At 47.1% G+C, this 20,966-nt stretch overlaps 1 protein-coding gene across 3 annotated transcripts; it reads left to right on the forward strand.

Annotated features, from left to right (window-relative positions):
• Positions 1-159: 159 nt before the first annotated feature.
• Positions 160-20,605, forward strand: SESN2 (sestrin 2). 3 transcript variants are annotated; one of them, XM_079114683.1, is made up of 10 exons: positions 160-625; positions 7,486-7,551; positions 9,358-9,555; positions 9,928-10,110; positions 10,221-10,433; positions 11,408-11,558; positions 11,925-12,205; positions 12,582-12,772; positions 16,467-16,611; positions 17,228-20,605. In XM_079114683.1, the coding sequence occupies exons 1-10, from the start codon at positions 536-538 to the stop codon at positions 17,312-17,314; spliced, it is 1,605 nt and encodes a 534-aa protein (XP_078970809.1). In that variant the 5' UTR covers positions 160-535; the 3' UTR covers positions 17,315-20,605. The 3 variants fall into 3 exon arrangements, with proteins under 3 accessions (XP_078970809.1, XP_078970811.1, XP_078970810.1); XM_079114685.1 differs by having other exon boundaries at positions 12,087-12,205; positions 17,228-20,604; XM_079114684.1 differs by lacking the exon at positions 17,228-20,605 and adding an exon at positions 16,998-17,200 and having other exon boundaries at positions 16,467-16,649.
• Positions 20,606-20,966: the final 361 nt, after the last annotated feature.

Consider the following 20,966-nt stretch of genomic DNA (forward strand, 5'->3'; position numbering starts at 1 on the left):
ACAGCTCCCAGAGTTCCCGGGCGCTGCCCGATGCCGATTGGAGGAACAGTTAGCTCCAGAGGGAGGTGTTGCCCCCGCCTTCCTGGGAAACAGGCATCTGATTGGCTGCGCCGCGGGGCTTTTGTGTCCCCGCCCTCCCTCTGGGACCGCAGCGAGCTGAGCTGCGCTGCTGGTGTCAGAGCCAGGCAAGCGCTGGCAGTTCCGCGGAGGGGATGCTGAGGAGCGCTGGGTCCGCGAGCAGCGCTGGCCACTGCGGACTTCCGAGGCACCTCAGGCCGTGAGAACCCCTGCGCCTCAGCCCAACCCAGGCCCCCGAGGCCATTCACTGTTCCAGAAGCCAGACTGGGAGAAGAGTCCAGCACAGCAGCGGCCGTTCTCCGGATCCGGAGCGTTCTGGAACCCCAAGAGACACCGTGGGGTTCTCGAACCTCCCCCAGCAGCTCTCAGCCCGGGCTTCCTGCGTGCGTGCGTCCGTCCGAGACCCCCGCTCGTGTTCTGATCGTCAGCGAGCCGCAACTGGGTGCTGGTGCACACCATGATCGTCGCGGACACCGAGTGCCGCGCGGAGCTCCAAGGCTATCTGCCCTTCTCCCGGGGCGGCGTAGGCGCCCCGCGGGCCGGAGAGGTGAGCTGCAGCGGGTCGACGACACTCTTCCAGGAGCCGCGTCCGAGCCTCAGGCTATCCCGGGCTAAGTCTGTGAGCCCCCCGGGCTCAGAGGGGGAGTGGAGCGCGTAAGCCAGGACTAGGGTTGCATCAACTGGCAGCCTTGGGCCTCCCCTCCCCTCCTTTCGTCCCTCCCTCCCTTTCTCTCCCCCCCCCCCACCCCCCGGGCTGCAGAGCCCTCCCTGGCTCTCTCGGACTCCTTGGCCAATGAGAGGGAGGCCTTCTCGAGGCTCTCCCGGGTTTGGGCTCTGGTCGAGAGAGTCTTCAAGTCCAGGCAAATCCCGGCCGGTGCAGCCCCACCACTCCTCCCCCACCCCCGCCCCCTTCCGCAGATTCCCTTCCTCTTGGCAGGGGCAGGCAGTTAGAGGACTCTTTCTAGGATGTCCCCGCTTCGAGCCCTCACCTCTGGGAATGGGGTACCTGGGTCTGGCCAGCGAAGGTCGACTCCCTTCCCCTGCCCTCATCACACCCCGGATTTGAAAAGAGTGAGGGTGCCCAGGGGGTTCTGGGCGGCGGCGGCAGCAGCAGCAGCTAAAGCTAGGAGGGGGGCAAGCCTGAACATGGTTCCCGAAGACTTGCTGATTAGGCTGCTCCCTGCTAGGTCTGGGGTCCTCGAAGTTTGTTTTGAAGGGACTCCCCTTCTCACCCCCGCAGAGTGTGGAGGGACTTTGCAGAGAGGCAAATAATAAGGTCGGACCTAATTTAACATCTCGCTCGCCACTCCCACCTGCCACCAGCAGCGAGGATAATGAACATGTTATTTATTAAGCACCTACTAGATGCTAGGCTCAGGGCTTTGTCTTGTCTCTGAGTCCTCTGACTAAACCAGCAAAACAAACTATACTGTAGTCCCTTTTTCCAGAATGAGAATATTGAGGCCCAGGAGGGGCTTGAAGAGACCTTTCTTCACTAACCCCATAGAGTACCTGATTCTTTGGTTTAGGATTTTGGAGTGTGCTCTGCACAACAGGGAGTTTTGCTTGGTTCTTCAGTTTCCAAATCTGGGGCATCATGGAGGTGTATTGCTGGGAGTTGGTGGAGTGCTAGTCCTAAAGTGTGTGACCTGGGGAAAATCTCTGCTCAGAGTAACATGGTTTCTGGGGAGGTCCTATCACCAGTGGTGGATGGTTTGTTTCTGTTTTTTCTTTTACTTACCTCACCCTTTCCTATCATGATTTAGGAGCCCCGTGTGGAAGAATAACCTCACTCCTGCCTCTTCACAGCTGAGTTACTTTAGTCTGTTTGTGAAAAATGGGAATAATGTTGTTATTGAGATCACCTGGGTACTAGAGTGGGCCAGTCCCGGTCCCAGCCCTCCACTTAACTTGCTGTGTTATTTTGGCCAAATGATGGCTCTCTGATTGCAATTTCTTCCCATGGGGATTTGATGGTATCTCTAAGAGATTGTTGGGAGAATTAGCTCAGAATATGAGCAAAGGCCAAAGCACAGTCCTTGGAACACAGTAACTGCACCCCAAATTCTGGGCTACTGTCAGAATGTGGTCATAGCACACATTTCCCTTTCCCCAGAGCGCCCTCCAAGGGGCTTCCTGAGCCTGTTCTCTCCTACCTGAGGTGAGAGCAAGTACATTGTTCTCTGGGACAGCCCTAAAAGTTGTCTAGGAAGAAAAGAGTACCTTAGGTGGTCTGCGGAGACCTTGAGGAAGTGGCCTTCAGAGGAAATCACTTTTCAACAGTGGGAAAAGCTGATGATGTCTAAGATGTCTCTATGTTTTCTTCTCCCTTGAGAAAAGAGGACCTTGGGAAGGTGTCTGCTTTTAGTGGAATCTTTAGAAGACAGCAGTGTGCTGATCTTACAGAGCCGGCTGCTCAAGTCCCAAGGAACAGCCCCTCAACTCACTTCACCACACACCCCCTTTCAGGGTGCCAAGACCTTCAGATATAAGAATTTCCAAAAAGTTCCCAGGGCTTCACTTTAATACTAGTAATGCAAAGCTGTGTTGCGCTCTAGAATAACTTCCTCAAACATCACTTCCTCTGAGGGAAGCTTTTCCTCCCCCACCAGATAAAGTCCCTTTGCACAGCCTTTTCCAGTCCTCTTCTCCATTATAGGAGCTTTGGGTGCAGTTTTGTGGAACAGTTAATTGTTTCATAACTGCAGGTCTCATTGCCAACACTGCTCTGTGCATCTTATAAATGCTTGCAATTATCTGCTCCTTGTTGGCTTAGCTGACCTTTGTGAACTGTTCAGGCTTTGAAGTCAGATCTGAGTTGTACCCAGCTGGGAGAGGACCTTTCTGAGCCTCAGTGCCCTGTCTCTAAAGAAGGAACAAAAAGACCTATTTTCCTTGGGGTGGTTGGGAGGGATCAGTGAGCTCAGGTGTATAAAACACATTGGCACCCAGCTCAGGGTAGGCATGCCAGTGCACACACCCCACAGCTGGATGGAGGTAGGGGTGCTTGTGCTGTCTTCCTCTCAGGTGTAAAAGGGGGAAGTGTCTGAGTTCAACTGACTGGGGGTGGGGAGGGAGTGTCTGTCCCTTTCCTGCTGGCAGAAACTCAGCATGCATCAGTATCTGTAGCTGAATCTCAGAGCTCCCAGGGTCTACATACCAAGAACAAAGGTTGGCCTACTCCAAGAGTTCAATGCAGGTGGTGGATAGAACTCTGGGAAGTCAGACTGAGCTGCATTTAAATCTCCAGGCCTGGGGCCACTTCCAGAAGCTGTATGGTAGAATGTAAAGGCCCTTAGATGCCACAGGTATTACTGGGTTCACACTGCAGATTGGACATTTGTCCTCCGGTGCTTAATGTTTGGACCTTTAATCTTTCCTTGTGTGCAAAATAAAGTCCCCTTTACCCCCAAACTGATGAAGATTAGATGGAACCTGCATGCACGTGGCTGAACAAATACAGAAGTTAACATCCAGTGAGCGATTGCATTAGGAGCCAGGTACTGAGGTCTGACTAATTACCTCTTTTCACAACTGGTTTGAGAGCCTCCTGTTGAGTGGCCTCCCAGAAGGTCGTTTGACTTTACTGTTCCTGCTGCCCCATGTGATACCCAATAGCCCTCATTGGTTCTCCCTCTGCCCCACATTGGCTGTGTTACTTTGGGCAGGTGACCTGCCCCTTGTGGGTTTCCCATTCTCCATCTGAAAAGTGCAGGTAGAATCATGCCCTTATCAGTTGTACTGAATGTGTGTTTTCAGTATGGAAGCCACTAGTCATGTGTGGCTATTTAAATTTAAATAAAAGTAAAAATATCAGAACTTTCTGTTGTGCTAGTCACATTTGGGATGCTCAGCCACAGTGACTGGGGGCTAGCTACCCTATTTATTTGTGCAGATGTAATACGTTCCATGAACAACATAGGGTCATCACAGAAAATCCTGTTGGCCTATTCCATGCTACACCCTGGGGTGACAACAGTGAACTAGATCCAGTGTGTGCCCTCGGGGTGAAAAACATTGTGACAGGTGCTGTGACTGGGGGCAGTTGGTCCCTGGATCCAGGGTAGACAGAAGGAACTTCTATCTCTTGGTGAACCTCAAGTACAAAAAGCTTTGTAACTATTGAGATCTTGAGAAATTGAGAATGGGAAATATTGTGCCTGTACTTGTAGGAAACTGGTCTGTTTCCCAGCTCTTTTACTTCTTTCCTGGCTGAGTGACCAAAAGTGACTTGTCCTCTCTGAGCCTTCTTCCTCTGTAAAATAGGGGCCCAAGTAGTGACTTTTACTTTATAAAGTCTAGATAGTACATCTGAAGTCAATGCTAAAATAATGGCAACTAGTGTTGTTACCTACTATTCTTCTTTATTATTATTATTATTATTGACTCCCTACTTCAGGGAATGGGGCAGGGCTGATCTGGAGGTGTCATCTCTTGGCAGTGGAACCCTGCCCTGCCTACATCCCTGGCCTTCCCCTGGCGTCAAGGTCCAGGAAGTCTTCAGGGTATTAGAGCCATAGAGCCCAATCTCTTGGTCTTGCTTTCAGGACTTTACACTGTCTTTTCCCTCTGTCTGGAATGCTTGTCCCCTATGTCTTTACAGGCCCTGCTACCTGCCAAGGTCACCTCCCCAGTGGCTCTTTCGATCCACTTAGACTAAAATATTCCATGCTGTCCCACCCTGTCATTGTAGTCATTGTTCTGTTTCATTCACTTCTCTGTACTCTGAAATCTGTTCATTTGTTCGTCCATGAGATTCAAAATTCTGCGAAGGCTGAGATTTTGTCTTCACTGCAGTATTCTTACTGCCTACAGTGGAGTCACCAAAACTATTTGTCATATGAACAAATTAATTTTGGTTCCACCTGGAAAATACTTAGTGCAGTGCTTTATGCTTGACAAAGTGACGAATAAAGGGGGCAAACAGTGGTCTACATCCTGGCTGTACATTTTGCTGGGATCCCATCCCACACTGATGCCATTAGACTTGCTGGAGGTGGGACCTTGGCATTGATGTTTTTTAAAAAGCTTCTCAAGGGATTCTTATGTACTGCTTGAACTAAGAAACCCTTGTTTGAAATAGCAGTGAGGTTAATGACATCTGACTTTTATTAAGTGCTTTTGGTGACCAGAGGTGCTGAGGTATGCCTTGTGGCATTCTCTCATTAAATTGCCTGATGACTCAGTGAAAGTAGGTACTAATGCCATTATTTGGTGAGGAAACAGGCTTACAAATGCAAATGTCACTTGAGCTCTGGCAGTTTATGTCAAAAGCCCCTGTCATTTACCTGTGTTCACCATTATCATCGTTATCATCATCATTATTATTAATAAAAATGTTGGTAGATCCAGACCCATCAGTTAAAGATCTGGTTGTATCGGCTGCTTCCTTTGTCACGATTCCCCAGGCTCTACCCAGTACCTCCCGTAGGCCCTCTGTGCTCCATCTCAATCTGCCCTCCCTGCTGTGACTCTCTATCTGTCCTCAGGTCCCCTGAGGGGGAGGCCCAGTTTGTGGAGTCAGCAGTCCTTATCTCCCAGACAGAGCTGTTGGGCTTTTCCTCTCTGGTGAGGGAGGAGGCAGGCTGTGAAGGGAGGGCCTGGGGGTTATGGTAGTTAGTATGCTGGCCTTGGACACCTGTTCTCGTAGTTCTAGAAGCTGGGCTGGAAGGGGCCTGAACAAGTCAGCTCAGCCCCCTTCTTTGTTTAGGATGACGGTCCAGAGAGTGTCCATAACCTTCCCAGAGCCCTACAGCGAGTTAGTGGTAGAACTGGTGGCCATACCTGGGACTTCCTGCTCTAATAGTGTTTTTCCTTTATAGTCTTCCAGACCTCAGGGGGCTTTTGGCCAACTAAAAAGAAGATTCAAGTATAGTTTTTAGTCCCTGGACACCTAAGATACTAAGTCTAGAACTTAATGGGGAAGGGAGGATTGGGGAACTTCCCCTCTTCAATGAAGGCTTAACTTTTATTTGGGTAAATTATTTCCAAGACCAGTGATGAGCCCCCCTCAAATTAACAAAATAAATATCCTTTGTGAACTCCATCTCTAGGACTAGGAGAAGCAGATTTAGTGAGTGTGTGATTCCGGTGGTTTCTTTTTCTTTTTGGTATTACGGATTGAATCCAGGGATTGCTTTGCCGTGGAGCTACATCCACAGCCCTTTTTATGTTTTATTTTGAGACAGAGTCTTGCTGAGTTGCTTAGGCCTTCATTAACTTGCTCAGGCTGGCCTTGAACTCACAATCCTCCTGCCTCAGCCTCCCAAGTTGCTGGATCATAGACCTGTACCACTGTGCCTGGCTGATTCTGGTGGTTTCTAAAGAGGCTCAAATACAGTTATGCCAGAATTATTGCCACCATCTGCCTTGTACCCCTGCTCTCTCTGTTTTCATTCATGGAACAGAGTAAATGACCTGGCTCTCCCTTCTCCAAAATGTTATCTGGGAGAAGAACAACTTAAAACAGATCCTCAGAGGGCAGTGTTTTTAGAAGCAAAAGCACTGGAAATCGTGGAGTCACAGATGAGGGTCAGAAAAATGTTTCCAGTCCCTGAAGGACTGACTATAAGAGCTCTGTAAGCTGGGTCATGCATACATGTAATCCCAATGACTTGGGAGGCTAAGGAAGGAGGATTGTAAGTTCCAGGCCACCCTCAGCAATTTAGAGAGTCCCTCAGCAACTTAGTAAGACCCTATCTCAAAATAAAAAACAAAAAGGGCTAGGGTGTAGCTCAGTAGTAGAGCATTCCAGTATCCAGAAAGAAAAAACGGTGGTGAGACTGGGCCACTAATTGATTTGGAAGGCTATGGGAGAGGGTGAAGATAATCGATCAGATTTATACTCAGAAAGTTAATATGGCTGCTGGATAGAGGTTGAACAGGGGCAGATGGGCTGTGGAGGCTGGGAGACCATTGGTGAGGTTGTGGGTGGTAGTTGGGTGGTACTAATATATTGGGTGGTTGTAGTGGTAGAGGAGTGCAGAAGAAATGATCATGAGAGGGACTGAAGCTGCTCCATAGGCATAGAGGGTCCTTGGTTACTGGCTTTGGGATACAAACTATGGGGAGTTCTGTATGGGTTCTTGGGGCTGCTAAGATGGTGGTGTCCCAAGGTGTCCAACATGGTGGCTTATATATTTCTTTTCTCTGGATCCCTCCCACCAAGTAATGCTGGGGTCCCTGCCCCGTTATTAAACAATTCATCCTGGGATAAGCCCTCTTTCCTGTTTACCTTCCACTAAGTGGGTACAAATTTTCCACCTGATTCCTCCTTGCAAGTTATACCAGAAGAATGGTTTTAGAAGCTCAGCATAGCCCCTAGGGTTTAAGGAGGAGGTTGGAGAGAGAAAAATCCTCTTGATCCTCCCTTCATCTGACAGCTAACCTTCATGTGTTTCTTTACAGGAACAGAAGGAGAGCCGGGCTCGGAGAGGCCCTCGAGGGCCCAGCGCCTTCATCCCAGTGGAGGAGGTAAGCTTGGAGGGGGTTAAGATGTCTTTGGTACCTGGAAAGAAAGGACATGGGACATCGGTGGGTCAGGGTCTTTTCCTGTCCCTTAAATTGCAGCTTTGGGAAAAAAAAAAAGAAAGAAAAAAAATTGCAGCTTTGAATCTATACTTTCCCATTCCTGAAGCATTTAATTCACAAAACAGCTGTGTGAAGCAGGCACTACCATTTTCTTGGGGAAGAGCAGGCTCGGAGACAGTGATGATCACTTAGTCGAACTTCACGTTCCCAGATCAATGCCTCTTATTTTCTTAATAAGATAGAACTACCTCTGTGTATCTTCTCACCCATGATTGTATATCTATTAAAAAAATTTTGGGGGCTGGGGAGATAGCTCAGTTGGTAGAGTGCTTGCCTTGTAAGCACAAGGCCCTGGGTTCGATTCCCAGCACCCAAAAAAAAAAAAAAAAAAAAAAAAAAATTTTTTTGTTTTTAAAGTAATATATGTTCATCATTTTAAAATTTCCAGTATGTCAGAAACCTCTGATGTCTTGTAATTTCACCCTTGACAGAAGTCATTACTGTTAACCATTTATTTATTTGCCACTCTTTTCTGGATTCCATCCCCAACCTGTATTAGGGATTGAACTCAGGAGCACTCTACTGCTGAACTGCCCTTTTTTATTTTGAGATAGGATCTTGGGCTGGGGAGATAGCTCAGTTGGTAGAGTGCTTGCCTCACAAACACAAGGCCCTGGGTTCAATCCCCAGCACAGCAAAAAGAAAAAAAAAAAAAAGAAATTCTTGGATAGGATCTCACTAAGTTGTAGAGGCTGGCCTCGAACTTGAGGTCCTCCTACCTCAGTCATCCCAGTCACTAGGATTATAGACATGTGCCACCTCATTAGTTTAGGCTTTTGTTGGTTTGTTTGTTTTTTCACCTTATAATACAACGGAGGCATCTTTTACCTACAAAGTCAATTCATTCTTTCATTTTTATTTATTTACTTATTCATTTGAAGTGTTAGAGTTTAACCCAGGGCCTCACGTATGCTAGGGAAGCGCTACACTACTGAACTGTACTCCCAGCCCCCACCCATTCATTTATATAAACATATCTATTGAAGTGTGAATCTGTGAAGCACCCTTGGTTGGGTGCATTTGCTGGGTTCAAACAGAAACTCCATGAAGGCGGGAGAGACAACTTTTTGTTGATGTTGTTGTTCTGGGGGGATGCAATCCAGTGCCTTATGCATGCTACGCATGCACTTTACCTCTTAGCCATAACCTCACTTCCAAAACCATACTTGGAATCTCTGTTCCTGAGTTTTCCTATCTGAAAGTGGGAAAGGGGCTAGGGTGTAGCTCTCGGTGTTAAAGCATTTGCCTAGCATGTCTGAGGCCCCGGGTTTGCTCCCTAGCGCCCAAAAATAAGAGAAAATATAACTCCAATTTTATAATCGTTGTGAGGATTATTGTATCTTGGTTTTTTCAGTACTGGGAATCAAACCCAGGGCCTCAGGTGTGCTGGGCATGCTCTCTACCACTGAGCTACACTCCCAGCCCACTTATTGTAAGGATTAAGTAAGTTAATAGTACTTCAACAGTCCTTGGCACATAATAACCATTGTATAAGTATTGCCTATTTTTATATAAAGTATCAATAATTGTTTAATCATTTAACTAAATATCTTTTCCTCTCCATTCCCTCTTTTTTGGACATGGTGGTGGTTTTCAGGGTATTGCTATTATAAACCCAACCCCAAAGGATATGTTGGTCTCAGGTGGGGAGGACAGGAAGGAACCCATGTGCTCTTCTTTGTTTGGCAGGTCCTTCGGGAGGGGGCTGAGAGCCTTGAGCAGCACCTGGGACTGGAGGCGCTGATGTCCTCAGGGCGGGTGGACAACCTGGCGGTGGTGATGGGCCTGCACCCTGACTACCTCAGCAGCTTTTGGCGCTTGCATTATCTGCTGCTACACACAGATGGGCCCCTGGCCAGTTCCTGGCGCCACTACATTGCCATCATGGTGAGCCTGTCTGGGAAAGATGTTTGTAGGGATGTCCACATAGGAGGTTCTGTACTTGGATCATTTTGGGGGGACTTCTGAGTTTATATCATAGGCAAAGGGGGAAAATCTAGCTTTGACCAACTATCAATACATTTTAGGTTTTGAATAGAGGCATCTTTAGTGTCCACTTTGCCTACTAGTATCTGTAGATCGGGTAACTGAGGTGCAGAGGGGTCAGGTGACTTGCAAGATGGTGGCAGAGCAGGAGTTAAAACCTAAATTTCTTGCCTCTTAGGCAACAGTAAGCCCTACACTATCTCTTTTGAAGAGGGACCCACCCTGAGCAGAGAAGGACAAGGGTGACCCAAGCTTTGTCAACCTTCTTCACAGGCTGCTGCTCGCCACCAGTGTTCTTATCTGGTAGGCTCCCACATGGCTGAATTTCTGCAAACTGGCGGTGACCCTGAGTGGCTGCTGGGTCTCCATCGGGCCCCTGAGAAGCTGCGAAAACTTAGTGAAATCAACAAGTTGCTGGCACATCGGCCATGGCTTATCACCAAGGAGCATATCCAGGTGCAGTGGGCTGAGAGGCAGGTCCCTGAGGGAGCCCAGTGGCCAGGACGGGACTTGGCAAGAAGTCCAGGGGCAGACACTGAGCAGATCTGGCCTTCTTTCCCCTCCAGGCCTTGCTGAAGACGGGTGAGCATAGCTGGTCTCTGGCAGAACTCATCCAAGCCCTGGTCCTGCTCACCCACTGCCACTCACTGGCCTCCTTCGTGTTTGGCTGTGGCATCCTTCCTGAGGGGGATCCAGAGGGAAGTCCTGCCCCTCAGGCACCATCACCCCCCAGTGAGCAAAGCAGCCCTCCAAGTGGGGACCCATTGAGCAATTCTGGGGTAAGTCATAGTCCTGAATCTTTGTGGGGAAGAAAGCTGGTGTGGCCTCTGGTCCTTGGATAGAAGCCATACTTTCTTATTGCCTCATACTGAGAGGCCACAGAAAAGTTATTTGACATTTTTGTCTGTTTGTTTTTATTTTTGGGGGGGTACTGGGGATTGAACTTGGACACTTGACCACATCCCAGCCCTGTTTTGTATTTTATTTAGAGATAGGGTCTTAGTGAGTTGCTTAATGCCTCACTTTTGCTGAGTCTGGCTTTGAACTCGTGATCCTCCTGCCTCAGCCTCCTGAGCCACTTGGATTACAGGCGTGCTCTACCACACCTGGCAAGTTATTTGACTTTGAAGCTCAGCTTCCTCATCTGTTAAATGGGAATAAAGATCCCTACTTACAGTGGGTTGTGAGGATTAAGTGAAGTATCCATGTGACTGGTGTTTTATTATGTTAGCTGAGTATTAACACTTTAAAAATATAAAGTTTGAACCAGGTACAGTGGTTTTTACACTTGTGTAATTCCAGCTACTTAGGAGGCTGAGGCCAGAGGATCACAAATTCAAGGCTAGCCTGGCAACTTGGCAAGATCCTGTCTCAAAATAAAAGGAAAAAAGGGCTGGGTGTGTAGCTCAGTTGTAGGGAGCTTGCCTCCCATGTGCAAGACTCTGAGTTCTATCTCCTGCACCACCAAAAAAAATAAATAAATAAATAAGTAAATAAAGAAGAAGAAGAAGAGGGAAAAAACCCAGATACTTTAAAAATTACCTCTGAGGGAAGTAGTTGCTTAGGGAAAATATGAGTCTCTTCTGTAGCTTCATGAACTTCCCCTTGGGAAGCACAGACCACGTGAGCTTTCTAGCACAGGTGGCTGGCCTAGTCCATTATGATCATTCAGGCAGTCCTGGTATGTGGGAAGGGTGAGTAGTTTTCCACAGGCGAAGGAGGAGAAATGGTGACTACTTGGTCCCTCTTCCAGGGTTTTGAGGCAGCCCGGGATGTGGAAGCGCTAATGGAACGCATGAGGCAGCTGCAGGAGAGTCTGCTGCGGGATGAAGGAGCCTCGCAGGAGGAGATGGAGAACCGTTTTGAGCTGGAGAAGTCGGAGAGCCTGCTGGTGACCCCCTCAGGTATGGGATCACAGTAGCCCAGGGCCCGTGGGCTGCCCCTTCTTTCACTATATGGTGGAGTGGACACCTCCATTTATCATGCTCCCTGAACTCCAAGAGCTGCCACCCTCAACCTCCCTGCCAAGAGTTTCCAAGCATGGGCCTTGGGTTCAGACCTGCCTTTGACTCCGGTCTCTTTAGCCTTCTGTGTGACCACTACGAGTCACTTCCTGTTGCAGGTCCTCAGGTCTGTTGTATAGAGTAACTGAAGCAAAGTGCTTAGCATAGAGCCTGCCTAGGGTGAGCAGCTCCAAGGAACTGCCACCATTACTGTTACTGGGGGCCTTGCCTCCTGGGTGCACCGGCCTAATTCACCTCCTCCCCCAGGCCTGGCTCCAGCTGAAGTCCTGCTCCCACTCACTAGCGACGGACCCTCTCTGGCTCTCTGCTCTGCCTCCCCATGTCCCCCTTTGATGATTAATCAGGAGTGGAGCCCTTTGTGCTCCATGCCTCGGCCTCACGGTGACCTCTTTCTGACATGGTCCTCAGCTGACATCCTGGAGCCCCCTCCACACCCAGACATGCTGTGCTTTGTGGAAGACCCCACTTTCGGATATGAAGACTTCACTCGGCGAGGGGCTCAGGCCCCGCCCACCTTCCGTGCCCAGGTAATGCCCTCCCCACTGGTCACGGCTATTGCTTCAGATTATGAACAGGCAGGGGACAGATAGTTTGAGTGGTTATAGAGTTAAGTACATTCTCCCCTAGAGATCCCATGAAGGCAGTGGGAGCCCCATGGATCCTGAAGGGACTGATCTCTGCCCCAAGCTCCGGGAGTCCTGATCACAGGGAGAAAGTTATCACTGAGGTATAGCCACCATGGTCTCTCCAGCCTAGATCTAGCAGCATGTTAGATTTGTGGTGCAGGGAGCAAGTATTAATGGAGAGGCAAGATGTGTTCTAGAGGTCCTGAGGACAGGGTCTCTGTCCAGTGTTGTGCTCCAAAGACTCACTCACCAACTGAACTCTTTATGTGTTCCTCAGGATTATACCTGGGAAGACCATGGCTACTCACTGATCCAGCGGCTATACCCTGAGGGTGGGCAGCTGCTGGATGAGAAGTTCCAGGCGGCCTATAGCCTCACCTACAACACCATTGCCATGCACACTGGCGTGGACACCTCCATGCTCCGCAGGGCCATCTGGAACTACATCCACTGTGTCTTCGGCATCAGGTGAACACATGTCCCTCAGCCAGGGCATGCACACACAAGTCTTTTCTCTGAGCTCACTGTTGTTTCTTTTGTTGTTGCTTTTCCTTTCTTCTCACCTATACTATTTTTCAAAGCAAATTTATTTCCTTACTGATTTTAAGAGATGATAGGAGTACTCATTTTTTTGAACCTTGTAAATGAAACTCTTTTAATCTCACCCCACTGAGATAACTATACATAAACATGTTACCTACACAGCATGCACCTATATATTTGTGTCACTATGTAGAGTTGTATTTATTTCCATTCTGAATAGCAGACTTTCTCATAGTAAATAAAGACAACATAAATACCCATCAATAGGGGACTTTAAATAATGACATCGCCATTCAGGGAAATATCATACAGCAATTAAGGATTTGGGATATAACCCAGTGATGCAAAACCCTGGGTTTGATCCCTAGCACTGAAAAAAGAAAAAAAAGAAAAAAAGATAGAGAAATATGTAACTATTATAAAATTATAATATAAATATAGAGATCTATTTATATTGCCATGGGAAAATGTTCAAAATGTATTGAAAGAAAAGCTTACCAACCAAAATCTTTTTGTTCCTTTTTAACTGAATGCTTGCTGTACGTGGAAAATGTTATTTAATGGTGGTTTTCTGTATAGTATACCATGATAAATAACATTTGTTGCTTACTAAATCTTTTCTGATTGTTTTTCTTTTTCTTTTTTAATGGTGCTGGGGATTGAACCAAGGCCTTGTACCTACTACACATGTGCTTTATCATTGAGCTACATCCCTAGTCTTCTTTTCTGACTTTCCAGTAGGTGGTTTTTTTGTTTGTTTGTTTGTTTTCAATATTTTTTAATTGTCAATGGACCTTTATTTATTTATATGCGGTGCTGAGAATTGAACCCAGTGCCTCACACATGCCAGGCAAGTGCTCTTTACCACTAAGCCACAACCCCAGCCCCTGTTGTTTATTTTTAAACTAATGGGGTAATAGTCAATGTACTCTGCAATTTGATTTTCTTCATCTAATAATGTAGTATGAACCGCATTTCTTACCAGTGTGAATGAATTTTTTAATGCTTTTTAACCAGTGCATGGTATTCTGCTATGAATATATTATAATTATTCATTCATTTCCCTATCTTTCAATATTTAGATTGTTTGCAATTTTTCAACCTTACAAATGCCATTTGCACTGACTAGTCTTATACATGAGCTCCTTTTCTTCTGGTACCAGAAATTGAACCCAGGGGTGCTCAACCACAGAGCCACATCTCCAGCCCTTTTCATTTTTTATTTGAGGTAGGGTCTCACTATACTGCTTAGGGCCTCACTAGGTTGATGAAGCTGGCCTCAAACTTGTGATCCTGCTGTCTCAGCCTCCCAGGTCAAGTGCTGTGGAATACCCTGTAATGTGTAAAACACTTGCCTGTCCTGTCAAGGTCCTGAGTTCATTCCTAGTACTGCCAAAACAAAACAACGACAACAACAAAACCTCACTTTGATAACATAATGGAAAATCCAAAAACATTAACAAAAAATTAAGGAAAAAAGCAATTTCCCAAATATCTGCTACTCCAGTGCAACCACATCCATATCCCAAGATGTTTTTCTATTATTTTTTCTTTCTTATGTAGGTGCTTTTATGTAGTTCAAATTATAGTGGTTATTTCACTTGAAAAAATATATTGGATATTTGTAAAGAGAAACAAGAGCTTGATTTTTAGAAAATTTAGAAAACATAGGGCCAGGGAAGTTGCTCAGTGGTAGAGCATTTGCTTAGCATGAATGAGGCCCTGGGTTTAATTCCCAGCACTGGGGGGAAAAAAAGAAAAAATCCATGACACCACCTGCTTTTATTATCATCAGATACTTCCTTTCTGTCTTTTTTTCTATGCACAAATAACCAAAATATATATGATTTTAAAAAAACAAGATCTGCCATTTTCTTGCCTGCTCATTTCACGTATTTTACCCATTACTAAAAACATTAGGGTAGTTTAGTAAACACATGATTTTTTTCTTGCTTTTCTCATTTAATTGTTTATACCAAGTATCAAGAAATTATCCCCAGGGGCTGCGGTGATAGCTCAGTGGTAGAGTATTTGCCTAGCATGTGTCAGGCACTGGGTTCGATCCTCAGCACCACATAAAAATAAATAAAATAAAGGTATTGTGTCCATCTACAACTTAAAGAAAGGGGGGGGCTCTGCTCTAAAAAAAAAAAAAAATTATCTCCAAAATTTTAAAAACGTACATGTTGCTTGTAGAAAAATTGTTTTTCTGTGTATTACTAGCTATAAATCCTACTTCTTTGAATGAATCGAGCTGTGCTTAGTGGGCCATCCTCTTGCTGGTCATTGTGGAGTCCCAACACTGGGTGGCAAGATAGCATTTTTTTTTTTTTTTTTTTTTTTTTTTTTTTTGCAGTGCTGGGGACTGAACCCAGGGCCTTGTGCTTGCAAGGCAAGCGCTCTACCAACTGAGCTATACACCCAGCCCCAAGATGGCATTTTTTAATATGGGAAAGCTAATTTCTTCCCAGGTGTCAGGGTTAGGATTCTTCACTCTCCAACATGGTTCTTGCTTCTATATTTTTGTCTCTGAAATCTGTAATCCAATTTATTTTTTTGGTACTGGGGATTGAACCCAGGTATGCTTTACCACTGAGCCACATCCTCATCCCTTTTTAAAAAATTTATTTTGGAGCTGGGGTTGTGGCTCAATGGGTAGAATGCTTGCCTATCATGTGTGAGGCACTGGGTTCGATTCTCAGCACTACATATAAATAAATGAATAAAATAAAGGTCTATCAACATCAAAAAAATATTTTTAAAAAAATGTTAAACTATTTCTAGACAAGTTGTCACTAAGTTGCTTAGGGCCTAAGTTGCTGAGACTGGCCTCAAACTTGAGATGCTCCTATTTCAACTCCCAAGTTGCTAGAATCACAGGTGTGCACCACCAAGCCCGGCTGTACTCCAGTTTTCAACCAATCCTTTCCACCCACACTGATCTCTGAAGACATTGTCCGCTGTAGGTCTCTGGACTGGGAAGCAACAAAGCAACTTCTAGACTGGTCGCCAAGTTGCTTTTTCACTTTGAACAAATAAATTGCCTCTGCAGGACTTAGTTTGCCCATCTGTAAAATGAGTACCAACTCCTTTTTTTTTTTAAACTTTACCCTCTTCATTCTCCAGGGTAGTTATGCACTGACTTCCCCCTCCTCCTTCACCTTCATGACCTCACTGTGGAGTAGCAAATACAACCTTGGAGCCAGACAGAGCTGGGTTTAAAACTCATTCCCTGCTGTCTGACTTAGAGAATGTGACACCTCTGAATCTCAATATTCTCATCTACAAAGTGGGGTTATGAATACAGTATATTGTGTATAAAGCTGCATATCACAGTGGCATGTAGTAGTTTTGAGAATTCTGAGTACCCATCCACATGGCGCATGGTTGGTACTCGGTTCAACATGCTCATTCTTGGTGCATTCCTTGGACTGGTCTCCCACAAGTTTGTTGGCCTGTGATGTATGGTATTTACTTTTTCTAGGAGGAACCAGGCTTTGTTGCTTCCTACCTTCTGCCTTTTCTCACCACTCTCGGTTCCTCCTCCTGTGGGGAGGGGGTGGGGGTGAGCTCTCCTTCTGGGAGCAGAGGATGATCAGTGCTGTTGGGGTCTCTCCAGGTACGATGATTATGATTATGGGGAGGTGAACCAGCTCCTGGAGCGGAACCTCAAGGTCTATATCAAGACAGTGGCCTGCTACCCAGAGAAGACCACACGAAGAATGTACAACCTCTTCTGGAGGCACTTCCGCCACTCAGAGAAGGTATGACCCACAGGGAGGACCAGGATGGAGGTAGACAGGTGCAGCCAGTGGAGCGGGCAGGGAGGCAGGACCCAGTAGGGACCCAGCCTGAGTCTGTCCTGTCAGGTGAGATACCTGGGCATGTTGTCTTGAGTTCACATCCTACTCAACTGCTAACCAAGCTGTAAAATGTAAACATGGATGCTAGCTTCACCCAGTGTCCTCAGTGGCAGCCTGGTAGACACAGGTTCAAATCTAACGCTGACTCGGTAGCAGTGTGACTTCAGGCAAGTCTCTTTGCTTCTTTGAGCTTTTCCTCTTTACAATGGGAATCAATTCTGCCACCATTTCAAGGTTGTTGGGAAGATGAAATGAAAAAATGTATGTAAACCCTTGATTCTGCACAGGTGCCAAGTTAGCAGTAGCTCTTGTTTGAGCCCCGTGGGAATAAAGAGGTTAGTTGTGATAAGGAAGAATGTGCTGGAATTTCTTTAGTGGTCATGGTACCAAATTGCTCAGAACCATAGCACAGGTCAGGGCATCTCTGTGGGAAAGGGAAGGGTGAGGTGAGTAGTCAGGAATAGTGGCAGTCTTGGGGTGCTCAGGATCCATTAACAAGCCCTGCTCTGTGCCCCAGGTGCACGTGAACTTGCTACTCCTGGAGGCCCGTATGCAAGCTGCCCTGCTCTATGCCCTCCGTGCCATCACCCGCTACATGACCTGACTTCCTCCCATGAAGGAACCAGCCGCATCCGGAGCAGCTGATCCTGGGGGTACCCTCCTCCCTGGAAGAGTTTCTCCATCCGGAGACAGACCTGGGACCCTTCTGTCCCATGCCCGTCCCCACCCTGCTGGGGTGGGCTTGTGTGATGTGCAGCCCCTGAGCCACACCCTCCTTTTCTCACTGGAATGGACAGGATCACTGCACTGACTGGGATCTCAGCTCTGCCCCTGGGAACTGGAGGAGGACTAGGAGATCCCAGGGGGCTATGCCCTTTTTCCTTCCCCTGCCCCCCGAGGCAGAGAGCATAGAAGGGAAATGTTCTGAGCTCGAACTTGTGTGCCAGCAGGCTGGGCCCCAGGCACCACAAGTGCTGTGGCCTTCCTGGACTGGGAAGTCCCTGGCTGGCGCCTGTGAGAGGGCCAAAGACCTTCCGGGACTAACACTCCAGGCAGCTTTGCCTTCTTTCCCTGATCATTCTCAGATTCATTACCTCCCACTTGCCATTCACCCATTAATGTGAAAGTCAGGGTCACAGCTGGTCTGTGTGCCCCATTCCCCAAAAGCCTTTTCTCTTGGGCAGAACGAAGACCCCCCTGGTACCCTGGTTGCCCAAATCCCAGTTCAGTTCTTCTTTGCCTTTGTACCCCTTTCTCCAGTGATTTGTGGTGTGAGGCCCCAGGAGAGAGACCAGCCTATCCCTTTGGATGTGTACTCTTTCTGGAGACTTGGAGCCACTGTTGGTCACTCTGCCTTCTGAAGAGGAAGAAGTATTTGATGATAGATTCTCCATGTTTGGGTCCTTTGTGGTTGGGGTCAGACCTCTTTCAGGGCCTCGCCCTCGGAGCCATGGTGGATGCCTGGGAAGAGCAAAAGGAGCCTGTTCTCCCCAGGCTATGCTGCTGTGGAGAGGCTGGGGCTCTGCCAAGGATATTTGCCAAAAAGTCGAGCCTTTCTAGGTGACCAAGGTAACACTGAGGCCCAGTAAGAGAGGCAGACATCAGGGTTCTGCCACTGGTTGAGCAACCATGCCACATTTCCAGGCCACCTTGACCACCACAGTTGCGGACTGAGGGGTGAGTTTGAGTTTCCCCAGTGTCTGAGGCTTTGCCCTGGGATCTCAGGCCAACCTGTTGACAGCAAGCTGATTTTTCTTAAAAGATCTTGAAGGCCTCTGGGGACCCCCATTCCTGTAATCATTTTTTTTCCTGGTTGCCTCCCAAGGACCTCACCACCAATCCTAGTGTCCTATCCGTCCCCTCTCCTAGATTTTAGGTGGATTGCTTGGAGGCAGAAGCAGCCAAGGACTAATCCCAGGCACTTTCTGTAGCAAACAACTGTGAATTATGGCTTCTCTTGCCCTTCTTAGCAGTAGGTGCCTCCTCTTGATCCAATTCGGAGGTACCTGAGAAAGGCAAGGGCCACATGCTGCTGCTTCTGACCCTCCTCCCTGGGGCAGGGCAGGAGAGAAGCCTGCCAGTGTGCCACATTTCATACCCGTGCAGGCGCGGGAAAGCAATTGGCACCCCTCAGGCCTGAAAGCCCTCCCCGCAAAGAATACAGGCCAGAGGGAAAGGGGGTTTGAGTTCTAGAGGGGACATGAGGCCTCTGTAATTGTCTCCTGGGTCGGGTGGGAAAGGGTATCCAGTGTTCAAGTGCAGAAATCTTTGACCTTGCTACCAGTTATGTATGATGAGAAATAAAAGTTCGCCAAGGTTTTGTTTTGTACTCGTTGTTAATGGACTGTTTTTCTATTTCCTGAAGGCCAGGGTTCATCTGTAGCACAAGCAGGGACCTATGATCGCATCATGGACCTGACCTGACAGTGCCTGCCCTGCCAATTACTTGTGCCATTGATTGCAGGGCTGGAACTGTTGGCATTGAGAGTCTACTGCTTGGGTGTCCAGTGTCCAGCCCTGCCACCTGATGTGGCTGGTCTGGCATGGTGAAATAACAATGACCATGTTATTTTTGACGAAGCCTGTCCCTAGGCTGGACATATGAGGCCATTTCTCTGAATCCACAGCAGTCCTGCAAGGGAATTAACTCAAAGGTGAAATGACATTGCTGAGGCCACATAGATCATTGGAGGTGCCAGGATCCAGCTGAGATCTGTTTGGCCCTGAGGCCTTGACATTTCACCTTTTTTTTCTTTCCCCTTCTACTTGGAGTTCCCTCTGCATTTCCCCTCCTACCATATTACGATCTGCTTCTCATCCTTCCCTCTCTAGAGGCACCAAAGGAGATGGAATCAGGCATAAGGAGTTAGATGCAGCCCCCAAGTTGTGCCCATGCCATTTATAGCTGTGTGACCTTAGTCAAGCTTCTTAACTTCTCTGGGCACCAGGAACTAAGAAGCTCATCAGGAAAACCACATCATGACTAAGAGCTAAAGCTTCTGCTGGCTTCCCATTTGCTCTGAACACTACTGTCGTAAACTGAAAACTAGACCTCTTACTGAAGCCAGCCCTGATTGATTTCAAGTTCTCTTTTCCCTTGAGGTACCTTTTTATTTTTTGCAGTATAACTATATACTCGCTTTTCACTCTAGAGTCATTTGAGAGGGTGTGAGAGAAAGTGAACTGACTTGGAGTCCAAAGCTTGGATTCTGGCTCTGACTTAGCCACTTATTAGCCCCAGGTGGGAGGTATTGATTAATTTCACTGGGCCGTGAGTCTCCTCAACCATAAAAATTGGGATAGAGCATTTCCATTTCCTTTCTAAGTAGCATTTGTGGAGTGTGGCTGTTATCAAATGTTTTCAGATTTAATCTTCACAACAGCCCTTTGAGAGAGGAGTGGTGTTCCTGCTGTACAGATGTGGAAATGGAACCATAGAAGAGAATCTAGGGAACACCAACTTAGCAAATAAAGTGAGGTTCAAATCCAATGCCTTTGAAATCCAGCACCTTAACTGTGAGCAAGTTACTTCAGTTCTCTCTCCTCGATGTCCTCATCTATGAAATGGAATTATACTTAGGATCACAGAAGGTTATGCAAATTAAATAATGCATGAAAGCCACCTACCACAATTCAGGGACCTGTGCTTCAGTGATGAGTCATTATTATGAAATTTGCCGTACTGGGGTTGGTGGTGCACACCTATTCCAGTGTCTCAGGAGGTTCAGACAGGAGGATCACAAGTACAAGACCAGCCTCAGAAACTTAGGCCCTGTCTCAAAAAGGGTTGGGATGTAGCTCAGTAGTAAAGCGCCCCTGGGTTCAATCCTTAGTACCCCCCCAAAAAAATTTGCCCAAGTTTATGCAACTGAGGTAGAATTGGAACCCTTGTCAGTCTGATTCCAGAGTTCTTTATGTAACAGTGCTTTTGTTCCCAAGTTCTCTATGTCCTCTGTATTACTTTTTATCGTGTCAGTTCATGAAATTGAAAACTGACTGTTCCAAATCGAATGTAATAAATCTGTTTGAGACTCTACAGCCTGCAGTCTAAGACTATGGCACATCTACCCAGGTTGGAGTTTGTGGGAAGGTTGCTAGTGGCTGCATTCTTTTGTTTGACTTTTGAAGACATGCTTGGATTGAGAGCTGCTGAGAGTGAGTAGGAGAACAAGCTGGGTGAGTCTCCTGCAAGTTTCAAACATTCCCCAGAGTCATGGCAGGTGGATTGGAGAAATGATTCACAACCTTTTATGCTT

The sequence above is a fragment of the Sciurus vulgaris genome (assembly GCF_902686455.1).
Source record: "Sciurus vulgaris genome assembly, chromosome: 1".
NCBI classification, from domain to species: Eukaryota; Metazoa; Chordata; class Mammalia; order Rodentia; family Sciuridae; genus Sciurus; species Sciurus vulgaris.

Coding starts and splice junctions, on each gene's coding strand:
- SESN2 (XM_079114683.1), top strand. CDS start 536: ATGATCGTCGCGGACACCGAGTGCCGCGCGGAGCTCCAAGGCTATCTG. Junction 11,559..11,924: donor CCTGCTGGTGACCCCCTCAG/GTATGGGATCAC, acceptor CTCCTCCCCCAG/GCCTGGCTCCAGCTGAAGTC. Junction 16,612..17,227: donor ACTTCCGCCACTCAGAGAAG/GTATGACCCACA, acceptor TCTGTGCCCCAG/GTGCACGTGAACTTGCTACT.